Source organism: Anolis carolinensis, unplaced genomic scaffold (assembly GCF_035594765.1).
Source record: "Anolis carolinensis isolate JA03-04 unplaced genomic scaffold, rAnoCar3.1.pri scaffold_11, whole genome shotgun sequence".
Lineage (NCBI taxonomy): Eukaryota > Metazoa > Chordata > Lepidosauria > Squamata > Dactyloidae > Anolis > Anolis carolinensis.
Genome location: NW_026943822.1, coordinates 11,971,719 through 11,989,046, shown reverse-complemented (window position 1 = coordinate 11,989,046; position 17,328 = coordinate 11,971,719). Strand labels below are relative to the sequence as shown.

General features: G+C 41.7%; 1 protein-coding gene across 1 annotated transcript in view; it reads left to right on the top strand.

Annotated features, from left to right (window-relative positions):
• The window catches only part of igf1r (insulin like growth factor 1 receptor), a 193,485-nt gene that overhangs the window by 146,380 nt on the left and 29,777 nt on the right, over nucleotides 1-17,328 (top strand). The window contains exons 7-12 of the mRNA XM_003226491.4: nucleotides 3,123-3,249; nucleotides 5,080-5,318; nucleotides 8,804-8,971; nucleotides 9,826-10,030; nucleotides 15,453-15,739; nucleotides 17,139-17,272. Coding sequence (XP_003226539.3) covers nucleotides 3,123-3,249; nucleotides 5,080-5,318; nucleotides 8,804-8,971; nucleotides 9,826-10,030; nucleotides 15,453-15,739; nucleotides 17,139-17,272 — 1,160 coding nt within the window. The remainder of the gene's footprint in view (nucleotides 1-3,122; nucleotides 3,250-5,079; nucleotides 5,319-8,803; nucleotides 8,972-9,825; nucleotides 10,031-15,452; nucleotides 15,740-17,138; nucleotides 17,273-17,328) is intronic.

Sequence of the window (17,328 nt, the reverse complement as noted above, 5' to 3'; positions counted from 1 at the left end):
AACGGTGGCCTTTTCAGCCCAAACACAGATGTCACTGGGCCCGAGTGTAAAGAAATCCCTGTTGTTTCCATTGAGTAAATCTGGGGATTGCATTCTCTGAAGGCGTTGGAGATGCCTGGGCCATTCATGCCGCCAGTGCTGCCAACTCCCTTGCCAGGCTTTGCTTGTTTCTTTCAAGCTCTTTTGCCTTTGAAAAAAGAAGGGAAAAGGGGGTCTCTTACTCTCGACTTGCCTTCCCTGTAAAACAGAGACTTCTCAAATAAAACTAAAAGGGGTTTTGAAGCGCTGGCATTGTGCAGGCCAAGCTACAAAGAGCGGGGGGAAACACGGGCGATTTGCAGCCTCTTTGTGCAAAAACAAAACGGGACGGTGGCAAGAAAACCCCTTCCCCGCCTGACATTCTGCATGCTGTATTTGCAGTCCAAGAATTGGAGTCTCTTAAGAAATGACAACAAGACCAAGCAAACAACAACAGCCCCACGTGTTTCTTCTGAACGGAGTGGCTTTTGATGATTGAGGAAATGGGGTCCCATTTATCTTTGGCAGCCTTCTCAAAGTTGATCCAATTTATTTATTTATTTACAGTATTTATATTCCACCCTTCTCACCCCGAAGGGGACTCAGGGTGGATCACCTTATATACATATAGGGCAAACATTCAATGCCCATATACACATAGAACCGAGACAGAGACAGACGCAGAGGCAATTTAACCTTCTCCTGAGGGGATGTTCGATTCTGGCCACAGGGGGGAGCAGCTGCTTCATCATCCACTGTGACGGCACTTCCTCATTCCAACGTCGTAAATTAGTTAAATTTGCCTCCCCACTTTATAAGTGGTACCTTATTTCCTACTTGATAGATGCAACTGTCTTTCGGGTTGCTAGGTCAGCAACGAGCAGGGGCTATTTTTTTTATTTTTTTTATTGATGGATGCCACGGGCTGACCTCGAACTCATGACCTCATGTTCAGAGTTATTTATTGCAGCAGGCTGCTTACCAGCCAGCGCCACAGCCCGGTTGTATGGAAATCCAACAGTATTGTGTTGGGCAAGGGGGTAGTGAACATTTTGGCCCTCTGAAAATTGCTGGGCTGCAGACATTAGGATTCTTCACCACTGGTCGTAATGGTTAAGCCTCGTGAGAACTGAATCGAAGAACATCAGAAGGCTCTTAAATTGTACATATGTTCTACAACAAATCATTTTAAGGTAAACAAGCTATGAGTGAATATTACTGTACACTGTCGTCCTGGAAAAAGAACTGGTTGATGTGCAACCTACTTCTTTTGAGTTCAGTGGGATTGACTTCATGCAGGTGTATACATTCATAAGGTCTAAAACTTATATTTCAAAATAGTGTCACTAAGGGATACACAGGTTTCCAAAGAGTTTACTGCAACCAAGAGTCCAGCTCTGTCGCAAACCTGCAACATATTAATGCAATGGGTTAGCGGGCAGCCAGGAAAGAAGAATAAAGGTTGTGTCCCTCTTGACATGGATTAGCTAGAGCCTTTTGGTAGGATGCAGGTTGTGTTGACATTTGGAGCTGATTCACATGTGCCTGTTTTTACCCTTCGTGGATATAAGGGGAAAATACACATGTAATGTATATGACGTTTACCCCATCTTAAGGTGCCATCTTGTTTATTTTGATCTGAAGACACCTTCTTCAAGAGAAGGAAAGGGCCATGGCCTACAGCATTAACCACTATCACAGGGAGAGAACCTGGTTCTCTTCATACTCTTTAGTGCAGTGATTCTCAATCTCTGGTCTTCTAGGCGTTTAGGACTTCAGCTCCCAGAATCCTGATCATCGGCTAAGGCGGCTAAAACTTCTGGAGGACTTGGGTTCTTGGTGAACATCTGGAGGACTAACAGTAAAGGGTTGCTGGTCTAGAAGAATATCTGGGTCTAGATGCTGGAGTTGCTGGTTTAGAAGAACAACCAGAGGGCTAAAGGTTGGGGGGTTGGTGGTCTAGAAGATCATCTGGATGACCAAAGGTTGGAGTTGCTGGTCTAGAAGAAAAAGCTGGAGGTTTAGAGTCTGGAGTCGCCAGTTTAGAAGAACATCTGGAGGTCTAGAGGCTGGGTCGTTGATCTAGAAGAACATCTGGAGGAATATGTTGTGGTTGCGGTCTAAAGAACATCTGGAGGGCTAATGTCAGGGTTGTTGGCACACATCTGGAGTTCTAGAGGCTGGGGGTCGCCTGACTAGAAGAACATCTGGAGGGCTAAATATTGGGATTGTTGGTCCAGGAGAACATCTGGAAGTCAGGTTTTGAGATCACTGGTCTAGAACATCTGAAGATGATGGATTTGGGAAGCATTGGCCAAGAAGAACATCATACCAATCCAACAACCTGATGTGCTCCAATGTTGAACATCCCCAAGTCCCCAAGCCAGCTTCAGCAGACTCAACTTTATGTTGGATGAGTTTTAGACAGAGAAAGGCTGCCTTTGTACTTACACAATTATATTGGTTTCATGCAATTTTAATAATTATGTCTCTAGGTGAGGTTCATCATTGTTACCTGTCTCTTCTCATGGCTCAAGATAGGGTATAACATAGCTAAAATATGTACACAAAACGTAAGACCATTAATAAATGTGTATGTATATGTGTGTGTGTGTATGTACACACATACACATTTTTATATATATATTCAAAAAACAAAGTTTCAAACATGTAGACTTCTTTGTTAGACGCGTGCCTGTTTAGAGAAAATCAGAAATATCTTCTCAAACTACAAATGCCACTACAACATGGTTTTGTATTTATGGATGGATTCATTTATTCACATCTGGTAAAATATGTCTTCTCAAGGCGTTTTTGTGGTCTTCTCATGCAACTTTATGTAATTCTTGGGACAGAAGCCCTTCATTTCAATAGGGTTTGATATTATCCATGGTAGTATGTTTTCATGTGAAGTCTGGGAACGCATCATCCAAGAAATGGTAATGGTTCATACCACATTCTGTAGGACATGGCAAGTGAAGGTAAACGCATGACTGTGTAGTAGAAATGTGCCACAGTTCCAACAACATAATTATAGTTGAACTAGGATTGAATGTGCTTGTGTGTTTGTGGCATTTTGGGTAACCTATTGTTCCATTTTGCAGGCGAAAGCCACATTCTAAAATTTGTTTCCAACACTACAATGAAGAATCGGATCAAGCTCACTTGGGAACAGTATCGCCCTAAGGACTATAGAGATCTGATCAGCTTCACTGTGTATTACAAAGAAGCGTGAGTATTGACACACAGACATGAAGGCACTGAAGTTATAGGCAGAGTGTGCAAGATGGCAAGAGACGGTGGGATGAAGCTACAGATGAGCTGGGAGAGGAAAAAATATTTAGGAGAAAACCTCATTTCTAACCAAGTTTTCTCCTAAATATTGGAATCCAATGTTCAGGTACCTTTCCACCTTAGCCTGACTTACTACTGAATTATTACTAAAGATGAATACATAATGAAGCTCTAACCCCTAATTTAAGTGTCATGAATTAATTAAAAATGTAATGCAAAAAGAACAGATTGAATTCTACTATTACTGGTTTAACTTAGGACCCTTCCACACAGCCATATAACCCAGAAAATCCCACAATTTCTGTTTTGAACTGGAATATCTTGAATCCACATAGCCATATATTGCAGTTCAATGCAGATAATGTCGGATTTTATTCAGCCGTGTGGCCTAAGGCTCCTTCTACACTGCCATATAAAATCTACATTGTATGCTTTGAACTGGATTATATAGCAGTTTAAAAAGGTAAAGGTAAAGGTTTCCCCTGACGTTAAGTCTAGTCGTGTCTGACTCTGGGGGTTGGTGCTCATCTCCATTTCTAAGCCGAAGAGCCGGCGTTGTCCGTAGACACCTCCAAGGTCATGTGGCCAGCATGACTGTATGGAGCGCCATTACCTTCCCACCGGAGCAGTACCTATTGATCTACTCACATTGGCATGTTTTCGAACTGCTAGGTTGGCAGAAGCTGGAGCTAACAGTGGCCGCTCACGCCACTCCTGGGGTTTGAACCTGGGACCTTTCGGTCTGCAAGTTCAGCAGCTCAGCGCTTTAACACACTTCGCCACCGGGGTTCCTTATATAGCAGTTTAGACTCCTATAATCCAATTCAAAGCAGATAATGTGGATCATCTGTTTTGATAATCTGAATTATATGGCAGTGTAGAAGGGGCCTCACTCATCCTACCTATTGCTAATACTCATAGCCACAAAGTATTCCATTGTTTGGACAACTTGTTGCTTTGAGTCCCCTTTGGGGAGATAAAGCAGAGTATAAATAAATATAATATCCTTTCCATATAAAATCCAGATTATCTTCCTTGATTTGGATTATATGGCAGTTTAGACTCATATAATTCATTTCAAAGATGATAATGTGGATTATCTGCTTTGATAATCTGGATTATATGGCAGTGTAAAGGGGCCTGACTCATCCTACCTATTGTTAATACTCCTAGCTACAAAGTATTGCATCGTTTGGACAACTTACTGCTTTGAGTCTCCTTTGGGGAGATAAAGCAGGGTAATAATAATAATAATAATAACAACAACAACAACAACAACAACAACTGCAAAAGGCCACCCTACTGGGATCTGCACGCATCATCCGAAAATACATCACACAGTCCTAGGCACTTGGGAAGTGTTCGACTTGTGATTTTGTGACACGAAATCCAGCATGTCTATCTTGTTTGCTGTGTCATACAATAAAATAATAATAATATTAATAATAACAATAATTATTATTGCCAAAAAGAGAATGAGAAAAACTCATTTTTATTCTTTTCAAAAAATGTAACCTCCATCCCTTTTAGAAATCCTGTGTCGTTTTTAGCAACTACTTCAGTGTGATCTCCGGATTTTTTTGCGCTTTTTAAAAAATAGAACTTGAGAAGCAAACACTCTTTTTAAGTCTGTGCTTTTATCCTTTACATTTTTATTATCATGGGTTTGGTTTTTCGGAAGCCCCTAGGAGGGTTTCCCCTAGTTAAAGTTTTCAGAGCAGTTTTGTTTGAAGGTAAAGCAACAGCCTCTGGATTTTCCCCTTTCAGGCCCTTTCAGAACGTGACGGAATATGACGGGCAGGACGCCTGCGGCTCGAACAGCTGGAACATGGTGGACGTGGACCTGCCTCCCAATAAAGAGGACAATCCGGGGATTTTACTGCAGGCACTGAAACCATGGACTCAGTACGCCATTTATGTCAAAGCCGTCACTCTGACCATGATGGAGAACAACCACGTCCACGGAGCAAAGAGTGAGATTGTCTACATCCGAACTAAGGCTGCAGGTGAGGCAGACGATCTGCTGCTATGTATTTAACACCACCTGTTAAAGTTAGATTTGAAATGAAACCTGACCTCTGTCTGCTTGGTATGTTAGATGACCAACTTGGCTGAGATAGTGACACTTTTGCTTCTATCATGATTCACTGTAGGCATTGAATCATTAAAATATTATATAAAATTGCCTCAAGGCTATGTCAATCAGTCAATCAAAACGTTATGTGTGTAAGGTGTACATGAAACATACATGAATGTTGTGTTTAGACTTGAGTCCCATCTCCAAGATAGTTCATGATGCACAAATGCAGCTATTCCAAAATCTTGGGTGAGGGGAATCCAAAACATCCAAGCATTTTGGATAGAAGATACTCAAACTTTGGTAATGTATGTTGGAACAAAGTCTTGTGTAGGTATCCAGAAAGTGGCCCAAAGGATCTAGTTGCTTGCAGTGTTCCAGTCAAATTTTGTTTAATGGAGAGAGTCAGATTTTCAAAAATATTAAATATAGCATGGTACAGAATTATCAGCTCTCCTCTAATATTCCTCACCATTTCTTTAACATGGAAGCCTACCTACCCGTCCATAAGGAAAGCAACACAACTGCATTGGAGACATTGTTTATGTGAAGGCTTTCCATATGAGTAAGAGACTTGGAACCTTAAAGAGACCTTGGTCATCCATGTAGATAGGAACCTCTCTCCTGCTACTCTGTTAAGTACAGTACAGTCTCACTTATCCAACATAAACGGGCCAGCAGAAGCTTGGATAAGTGAATATCTTGGATAATAAGGAGGGATTAAGGAAGAGCCTATTAAACATCAAATTAGGTTATGATTTTACAAATTAAGCACCAAAACATCATGTTATACAACAAATTTGACAGAAAAAGTAGTTCAATATGCAGTAATGCTATGTAGTAATTACTGTATTTACGAATTTAGCACCAAAATATCACGATGTATTGAAAACATTGACTACAAAAATGCGTTGGATAATCCAGAATGTTGGATAAGCGAATGTTGGATAAGTGAGACTCTACTGTAACCCAAAAACCTGTCTTTCTCCACAAATCCATGTTGGTTGTTAGGCATCCTTTTCATGAATATTTGAACTACTTCCATTGAAATTATCCATGTTGTGATTTCACCAGTGATGGCTAGTTCATAAAGCCAGGTCTTCGCTTGGTGCTACAGTAGGTTTATGACCTAAGAACCTGGTTCCAAGATTTCTGATTTGAGTTTTATAATCTTGATGGGATTTAATAGAGTTTGATAACCATTTATGGTCTCATTCAGAACCATCAAGCTGGTTGAAAGATCTGGATCCAGCAGTGGGGATTCTGTTTACACCAACCTTGGGGTGGGATTGGTGCAGAAGTTGACCAAGAAGAACACGTCCCAGTTGCACAATGCATGGAATTCTCCAGTGGCAACTGGATCCAAATTGTTTTTTTTTCCTGCCAACTTTTTACTCTTCTACACTTTTGAGATTTATAATATGTTAGGGATTTTTTTCAGATGGATTTAATTGTGTGCCATTACTCGAACGTGTCTGGCCAAGACATAATTGCATATGTATGTACAGAGCTGATAATTGTCCGATTAATCAAACTCACAGAAAATACCCAACTGCACTTAATCATCTTGAACAAAATCTCTCTAATTGGGAGTGAGGATGGTATCTGATGCAGCGACAGGGTTACAGATGTCCTTTCGTCTGACTTGAGAGTGGATTGATCCCAGTGTGCTTCAGAGAAGCTTGTGTGACATCTACAAGCATGTCGTATCAGAGGCAGAAACACAAGTCACGTTTGTACTGATGTTTCAAATAGCACATGAGACGGCGTAGGGCTTTAAATAGATCCTTACTCACAGCTGGTGGCCACGATAGCGCAGATTTGCACAGTCAAGGCACAGCGTGTGGTGGCATTTTGTATGTTAAGCATAGAGTGGGCATAACCATGATCAAAATAACCATGACTTGACCTATCTGTTTCTTAGCATATTCCTAATTACAGTTGAATCTCATTCATTCTCAATGGACAAGGGCTTTGGACAACAAGGCAGATTCTTGGCCTTTTCTGCTCATGTTTTGGTTGCCGCCATTCTTCCATGGGAATCCTTTGCCCATTCATTGCAGAGGAATTTGGAGCTGTGTTCTGGGGAGGTCTCGTAGACTGCATCTGCACTGTAGAGTTAATGCAGTTTGACACCACTTTAATTGCCACAGTGCTGTGGAATCATGAGAATAGTTGTAGCATTGCAAGGTCTTTAGCCTTCTCTACCAAAGAGTGTTGGTGCCTCACCAAACAACAATTCCATAGCATATAGGCATGGCAGCTAAAGCGGTGCCATACTGCATTAAGTATGCATTATAGATGCAGTCTTTCCTTTTTGTGGAGTACTGATCTACTAGGTCTCTATTCCCCTCCCTTGATTTACCCCAGGATGACCTGAGGAGGATATATCCCAAGATAGAAATTAAAGATTTTAAATATATAATATAAATACTGTAAATAAATATTTATTTACAGTATTTATATTCTGCCCTTCTCACCCCGAAGGGGACTCAGGGCGGATTACAATGAACACATATATGGCAAACATTCAATGCCAGCAGACAAACAACATATATAGACAGACACAGAGGCATTTAACATTTTGTTTTCCAGCTTCACGATTCTGGCCACAGGGGGAGCTGTTGCTTCACCGTCCACTAGTGGCTGTACTTCCTCATTCCTTTCCTCGTATTTTGCTGGCAGTTTTTATGATGTTGTAAATTAGTTAAATTAGCCTCCCTAAATAAAGCGTACCTAAATTTCCCTACTTGACAGATGCAACTGTCTTTCGGGGCTGCATAGGTCAACAGCAAGCCGGGCTATTTAATGGTCGGGGGCTTAACCCGACCCGGGCTTCGAACTCATGACCTCTCGGTCAGTAGTGATTTATTACAGCTGGTTACTAGCCAGCTGCGCCACAGCCCGTTGTTGTGTATCTTAACATTAAGGTGCAGCTGAGAGAACTTTGGTTTCGAAATGTCTAGATCTTACAGCATTACTCTATGGATGACCACCACTAGAAGCTAACCTTTGAATCTGACCATTGAAGCATACTGGAGGACTATAAAATGTTCTCATACTGGAGGACCTCAAATATTATCATCGTGGAGGACCCCAGATGTTCTCATATTAGAGGACTGAAAATATTCTCCTACCGAAAGAGCATTGCATCATACTGGAGGACCTCAAATATTGTCATAGTGGAAGACCCCAGATGTTCTCATACAAGAGGACCTCAAATATTCTCATACTGGAGAACCTCAAATGTTCTCTCTATAAATCTCAAGGTCTTAAAGCATGATGGGAAGACAATAATAATATATTCATTTATTTACCATATTTTCATTTTTTGTGAATAACGCTTCAATACATTATGTCCTTTGGTGGGAAAAGCTGATATAGTTCTCTTATGTATGTTTCTTTCCTTCCCAGTGCCATCCATCCCTCTGGACGTCATATCCGCATCCAACTCTTCCTCTCAGCTGATTGTGAAGTGGAACCCTCCCACTTACCCCAATGGCAACCTCTCGTATTACATTGTCCGGTGGCAACAGCAGCCCCAGGACAATTATCTGTATCGGCACAGTTATTGCTCCAAAGGTGAGACGAACCATAAGATCCTTAGGGATTGCTTCGTACAATAGTAGAGTGGTTTTACTGCTTCATCTGTACTGTACTGTATTTGTCCACCCCATTCTGGTTTTAAGTGGTAAGGAGCTCTTCCAGTGCTCTGACTTTCTTCATCTGGAGGTCCAAAGTGGTGTCATCCATTCTGCTAGCCTGGTTTGACCATTGCTCATCTGGTTGGGTTTGAAGACCAGGCTTCAATTTTGTGCCTCGGAAGTGATGAACCATGAAGGTGGGGAAACGGGATGCTGTTGGAACATGAAGCACCTGACACTTCAAAATAAAGAAAATTGTATTTGAAGTCTTCCGGGTTTGCAAGGGACTCCAGTCTATGTTCCTGCAAAAGCTATTGCAAGCCATCGTATCTCTAGTTCTAAGATGTTCTCCAGCCTTTAGCTGCAGTCCAAATGATCCCAAATTCCATTCTAGGAAGCAGGGCCACAAGGCTGCACCCCAATGGTAGAGAATATGCTTTGTAAATCATGGGTTCTAGGCCGCTGTTGACCACAGGTGGGGCTGAGAAAGACCACCATCTCTGGCTTTGAAGAGCACCTGCCATTTCTAAGCTAGATCTCAACTGCTTCAAACTTTTTCCAGGGCTGTAACTTCCAGGATTCCTCTCTGCTGGCTATGTTGACTAAGTCTGATAGGAGTTGTAGTCCGGAAACATTTGGAAACCCATGCTTTGTCAACCTCTCGTGTCAAAAATGGAAGGGAGGGTATTCCTGCCTGCGTCCTCTTATTTAAACTCCCCAGCATGGTTGTCATTAGGGTCATTTCTGTGCCGTGTTATCCGCAACTGCATATCTCTCTCTTCCCTGTTCCAGAACGAGTTCCGATCCGGAGGTATGCTGACGGCACCATCGATACCGAAGAAGCCACGGAGCCCACCAAACCTGAGGGCTCAGGGGGAGAGAAGGGGCCTTGCTGCGGCTGCCCAAAGACGGAGGCAGAGAAGCAAGCCGAGAAGGAGGAGGCCGAGTACCGAAAGGTCTTTGAGAATTTCCTCCACAACGCCATATTCCTGCCCAGGTGAGACAGTCCTTTTCTGGCAAGCCGTTCTGCAGCCATTCAAGGCTAAAATTGTCATCTCCCAGGTTGAAAAAACCCCCCAATATTCTTAAATCATCTTTCATGACAATTGATTTTGCGGTCTGTCTGTTCATTGATTATTTATCAGTTTCATTTAGGAAGTGTGTTCTGTGGATACGGAGCCCCTCTTTTTAATTTTGGAGGCTGCCAATTGTCCCTTATTGTAAGGAATATGTCTTGTTTCATGGTTGGCCAACCCACCACTTATAGGACTGTTAATGACCTTTTATTTTCGTGTTAGGAGCGACTTGAGAAACTGCAAGTAGCTTCTGGAGTGAGAGAATTGGCCGTCTGCAAGGACGTTGCCCAGGGGACGCCCGAATGTTTTGATGTTTTTACCATCCTTGTGGGAGGCTTCTCTCATGTCCCCACATGGAGCTGGAGCTGATAGAGGGAGCTCATCTGCGCTCTCCCTGGGTTGGATTCGAACCTGGCAGCTTGCAGATCAGCAGCCCAACCTTCAAGTCACAAGACTTTAACCCACTACTCCATTGGGGGCTCTGTTAATGCCCTTTATTATAAGGGACTAGCTGTGCCCTGCCACGCGTTGCTGTGGCGAAGTCTGGTGGTATGGGAAATAAAGTATTGAGGAATTGGTGGTAGTTAAGGTAAAGGGTAAAGGTTTTCCCTTGACATTAAGTCCATTATAAATGGGTTATATAGCTGTGTGGATGGGCCTTGAGTCTACACTGCCATATAATCCAGTTAAAATAAGATAATCTGTATTTTATACCATGTTTCCCCGAAAATAAGAGTGTCTTATATTAATTTTTGCTCCCAAAGATGCTCTAGGTCTTATTTCAGGGGGTGTCTTATTTTTCCATGAAGAAGAATTTACATTTATTGTTGAACAAAAAAATGAACATTTATTATATACTGTACAGTAGTTGTCATCATAAACCAGCATAACCAGACAAACTGTGAATCCTATCAAGAATTTATTGTTACTACCAATATTTCCATGTACAACACTTTATGGTACGTACATTTACCGATCCTGCATGCTCTGGTGTTCTGTTCGTTGGGCATGCTTCCAAACACACACTTTGCTAGGTCTTACTTTTGGGGGAGGCCTTATATTTAGCAATTCAGCAAAACCTCGACTAGGTCTTATTTTCTGGGGAGGTCTTATTTTAGGGGAAACAGGCTAGGTAGTGTGGAGGAGGCCTAAGTGAGGCCTAACTCGGTCTGTCCCCTGGGCTGAGTGGGTTGCTAGGAGACCAAGTGAGCGGAGCTTAGCCTTCTAACTGGCAGCAATTGGATAAAAACAATTATTCCTCTCCCTCTAATTAGGATTTTATTTTTATTTTTGTTGTATGAACGTAGAGGCATGGATGAGGGGTTGTGCTGCCAAGTTTAGTGTTTCTGGGATGTGTAGTTTTGTTGTTTTGTCCTAGGCCGAAATTTCATTACCCTTTTATATATATGGAATGGAGTTGGAGATTTAACAAGATGCCGGGAAGTCCTATATTTTGGGGGAGTGGGCTCTTCCGAAAGACAGGAAGGCACGAACGTGTGCTTTATGGACGTGGGCAGTGCACTACTTTTACAGAAGAACATACCACTATGTTAATTGAAATCAATACCATCACTTGGCAGTTGGGTAGAATGCTGGTCTGTCAATAGCTGCTTCCCGATTGTCATCCCCTACCTATCATGAATTCCAACTGCCCCTTATTGCTATTTTGAAAGCCTGGCAAGACTCCTCTCTGGCCTCGTCATCGTCATCGTCCTCCTCCCTCCACTCCCTGTGCCCTTTTCCCGTTCCCTGTTGTGCTCAAAATAGCAGAGTCCCTTCGGTTATTGCCTTCCTTCTTGCTGCCATCAGAGAAGTTCATCCCATCCCTGCAAGGAGTTTGTTGTCGCTGCCAAACGGTGCTTTGCACTGCAGTATAGATTTCCTGTTTAGTAGAGCTTTGATTTTGAGGCCGTATATGTACGATTTTCCTGTCGGGGAGGGACACACTGAGCACATTCCGCATCTTGACCCAAGGGGGAAACAGTATTATATTATATTTATATTTACATTATTTATATTCTGCCCTTCTTACCCCGAATGGGACTCAGGGCGGATTACAATGAACACATATATGGCAAACATTCAATGCCAACAGACAAACAACATACAGTAAAGACAGACACAGAGGCATTTAACATTTTTTTCCAGCTTCACGATTCTGGCCACAGGGGGAGCTGTGGCTTCGCCGTCCACTAGTGGCTGTACTTCCTCATTCCTTTCCTCGTGTTTTGCTGGCAGTTTTTATGATGTTGTAAATTAGTTAAATCAGCCTCCCGCATAAAGCGTACCTAAATCTCCCTACTTGACAGATGCAACTGTCTTTCGGGGCTGCATTGGTCAACAGCAAGCCGGGCTATTTAATGGTCGGGGGCTTAACCCGACCCGGGCTTCGAACTCATGACCTTTCGGTCAGTAGTGATTTATTGCAGCTGGTTACTAGCCAGCTGCGCCACAGCCTAGCCCTCTAGTAGCAAGTTATTAGAAATCCTGACATTCTGGTCCTGGTTAAGGTGGCACAAAATAAGGGGAAGGGAAGAGGGGGAAAAGGTGTAACAATAATAATAATAATAATAATAATAATAATAATAATAATAATAATACATGTATAAATAGATAAAAGGGTGTAGTAGAGAGATATGTAGTAAAGTTGTAATGGAAAAGTCTAAAACTGATAAGAAATATGCATAAAGATGTTTTGATTTTGATTTTTCTTTATTGTTGGATTGTATACAATGTGATATGTCTGGGATACTGTAAAATGAGGGAAGAATGTATACTTATACATTTTGAATTATAAATTAATAATACAGTAGAGTCTCACTTATCCAAGCTAAATGGGCCAGCAGAACCTTGGATAAGCGAATATCTTGGATAATAAGGAGAGATTAAGGAAAAGCCCATTAAACATCAAATTAGGTTATGATTTTACAAATTAAGCACCAAAACATCATGTAATACCACAAATTTGACAGAAAAAGTAGTTCAATATGGAGTAATGCTATGTAGTAATTTTTGTATTTACGAATTTAGCACCAAAATATCATGATGTATTGACTACAAAAATGTGTTGGATAATCCAGAATGTTGGATAAGCGAGTATTGGATAAGTGAGACCTACTGTAATAATAATAATAATAATAATAATAATAATAATAATAATAATAATAATAATAAATAAAACATGTATAAGTAGATAAAAGGGTGTAGTAGAGAGATATGTAGTAAAGTTGTAATGGAAAAGTCTAAAACTGATAAGAAATACAGTAGAGTCTCACTTATCCAAGCCTCGCTTATCCAAGGTTCTGGATTATCCAAGCCATTTTTGTAGTCAATGTTTTCAATATATCATGATATTTTGGTGCTAAATTTGTAAATACAGTAATTCCAACATAACATTACTGCGTATTGAACTACTTTTTCTGTCAAATTTGTTGTTAAACATGATGTTTTGGTGCTTAATTTGTAAAATCATAACCTAATTTGATGTTTAATAGGCTTTTCCTTAATCCTTCCTTATTATCCAAGATATTCGCTTATCCAAGCTTCTGCCGGCCCGTTTAGCTTGGATATGTGAGACTCTACTGTATGCATAAAGATGTTTTGATTTTGATTTTTCTTTATTGTTGGATTGTATCCAATGTGATATGTCTGGGATACTGTAAAATGAGGAAAGAATGTATACTTATACATTTTGAATTATAAATTAATAATAATAATATTGATAATAAAACATGTATAGGTAGATGAAGGGTGTGTAGTGGAGAGATGTATATAGTGAAGTTGTAATGGAAAAGTTAAAAGACTGATGGGAAATATGCTTGGGGATGTTCTTGATTTTTTTGTTTTGCTGTCGGATTGTATGCAACGTGATGTGTTTGAGATATTGTAGAATGAGGAAAATGTGAGCTTGTACATTTTGATTGATAAATTAATAAAAAAGAAAGAAATCCTGACATTCTACGGATTTCCATTGGTAAAAGGGGGAAAACACAAGTGGGAATGATTTGCCAGTGTGAGCCTTGACTTACTCTGTTTACTTCCTCTTCCTTGCTCGGCTTTTGTGCGTAATTGGTGCATTTTTCTTTTCAGTGGCCTAGTGGTTGAGTCTCGCAGATTGCAACTGGCTGAGTGGTTAAAATGACTCGATGCCAGGAAAAAGTCAGAGTGGCCCAAGTGAGATTTCTCCATGGGACACATCTAAGCAGCTTGTTGTTTGCACATGTCTGCTTGTCTCTCCTCCTCCCCATGCTCTCTCTTCCATTTTTTTATTGCTTTCCCACAAGTGAGAGAAGGATTCAAGTGTTGACACAATACTCAATTAGAAGTGTCCCTTGCCTTCTCTAGGAGGGTGTCTTTCTTTGTAATGCTGTGAAAGCGGCAAAGACTGTGGAAAGAAGCTTCTCCATCTCTATGTGTGTGTCCATGTGCCTATTTTAAAGCACATCTCCAGACTGACGGACAGCCGCATGATCATCTAAGACAGTGGTTCTCAACCTGGGGTCCCCAGATGTTTTTGGCCTACAAGTCCCAGAAATCCCAGCTAGTTTACCATCTGTTAGGATTTCTGGGAGTTGAAGGCCAAAAACATCTGGGGACCCCAGGTTGAGAACCACTGATCTAAGATAACACTGGCCAACATATATTTTAGTGCCTCAAACATTAGTTCTGTTTCTGGTTATGTTTGACCTGCTGATTCCTAAAATGGCACCAGTTTCGCCCTATTAGTTCTCGTTTTTGAGATACAGAACATATGCCATCTATCAGCCACCATCTGCTCACCTATAGACAATCATGATAACCATAACTAAGAAACTTGAGCTGATGTAATCTAGCCAATACAATTTTCCAAATAACCCCAGAAACAGGTCGGAAAACCAAGACACCATTAAATTTATCTTTTGTTGGACTGTGTGTAGTTTGTCCTGGCCATAAGACATCCTTGACCAAAGCCATTCAGCCAGGCTCCAAGAAAGGGCTTTACATCTTTTTGTCCTGATGTTGAACTTTCCTGAACTTTTGACCCAGTTCAGTTTCCTCATTGTCACTATGGCCCAGCCATCTCCGTTCCATGTTTCTTCCCTTCCTTTATTAGCGTTGGATATCTCACAAGCGTGTAACTTGACTCAGGAGTAACACCAAGGATTATTTTGACACGCGGTTCCATGTCGGGATTCAGCCATCTGTCAGTCTTCAGCACATTAATATCTCTTATTACTGTTTTCTCTCAAAATACCAAGACTCTTGGCTGCATATTTGTGTTTCTGGGACATAGATGTGCTTTCCTTCCTTTTCAACCTATGCCAAACCCACTTTTAATGGACTTCCATCGTTTTCCTTCTCTAGACCGGACCGGAAACGGAGGGACTTGTTCCGAATTGCAAACACGACTTTTGCCAGTAAGAACAGGACCGCAGCCGCCCCGGAGCACGTGACCAACGCGTCCGATGCCGAGGAGAGCGAAATGGAGTTTCCTTTCTCTGAAAGAAAAGTGGAAGGCCGGGAGCGGACTCTCATCTCCCATCTCCTGCCCTTCACGCTCTACCGGATCGACATCCACAGCTGCAACCACGAAGCCGCGCTCCTGGGCTGCAGCGCTTCTAACTTTGTGTTCGCACGAACGATGCCTGCAGGTACAAACTCACAAATCTTACTTTAAAGTAGGAGTGTTTGAAAAGATTATGTTATCTCTGCATTCAAAGAAGTTCATCAGGTGGCTCAACAAAGGAACCCCGACAGATGGCCATCCAGCCTCTGTTCAAGAGCTTCCAAAGAAGAAGGCTCCACCAGACTCTGAAGCAGAGGGTTCCATTATTGGAAAGCTCTTCTTACACGCAGGAAGTTCTTCCTAATGTTCAATTGGAATCTCCTTCCCTGTTATTTGAACTCATTGCTCCATTGAGTCCTAGTCTCCAGGGCAGCAGAAAGGAAGGTCTGCTCCCTTTTCCTTATCTAAACAAACCTAACTCTTTAAGCCACTTCTCAGAGGGATTCATAGTCATTTTAGTCAACATCATCTGGACACGTTCCAGCTTAGAGTCAACAGCCCTCTTGAATTGGTTTGCCCAGAATTAAACACAGGGTTATTATTCCAGGTGAAGAGGTCTAACCAAAGCAGAATAGAGAGGCACCATGACTTCCCTCAATCTGGACACTTGACTGCTTTGGATGCAGCCCAGAATCCCATTGGATTCTTTTGCTGCTGCATCATATTCTTGGCTCATGTTCACCTTGTTGTCCACTGAAACTCCAAGGTCTCTTTCCCATGCTCTGTTGTCAAACTACATATTTACCTTTAGCTCTAGTTCTTTGCATGGTCATCTGTGACGTCATACAATCCACTTTCCTCCTCTTGTGCCTCCGATTTCTCTGTACCTTGCTTTGTTCTTCTGCAAAGTACATGGCATTGAAGGAAGGAGATGGAGTATAGAGTATGTAAAAGCATGAGGAAAGGGCATTAGAAAATCCGAAAGGTGTCTGTCCAGGAGCAGAATACATTCTTGAAGGATACAGGATACATTCATAGATGAGAGCCATGCTTATAGGTAAGCAACCTGTTCTTCCTGAATTTAACTCTAGGGCTTAGGTCATCATTCTTGACCATGTGCTTCTGGGCAAAAATACTCAGATTGCTGCCAAAATACATTGCAATGTCTGGCATGCCGCTGCCACTGTTCCTCCATATCAGAAAGGCATCAGAAGCACTGACAAGCACAGCCTTCAGCTGGCTACCAGGCCTTCCTGCAACTGTAGATCCTAATCTGGCCATTTTAGTTTGAGATCTTCATTCCACAACATGGAGACTGTGCGTCAATGTTTTTCACCTCTTGTATGAATGTGTGACTTTGGATCTGGCTGTGCTTATGGGGATATACATTCTCAACAGAGCTTGGGCACATTCCTGTTGTTGTTGTCAAATTGCAGCTCTCAGAATCTTCCAGCCAGCACGGCCATTCTGCGAACTATATACCCTAAAAAGTAACTTTTCCTAGTTGTGGTTGATTACATCCTCTCTTGTGCATCTTTACACAGAGGGAGCGGATGACATTCCAGGACCAGTAACGTGGGAAGGAAAAGAAGAAAACACAATATTTCTGAAGTGGCGGGAACCTGTTAGCCCCAACGGTTTGATTCTGATGTATGAAATCAAATATAAACAAAGTGAGGTGAGGAAAACTTACAGACCTTTACGTTTAGCTGGGTTTCAACTAGCTTGAGGTAT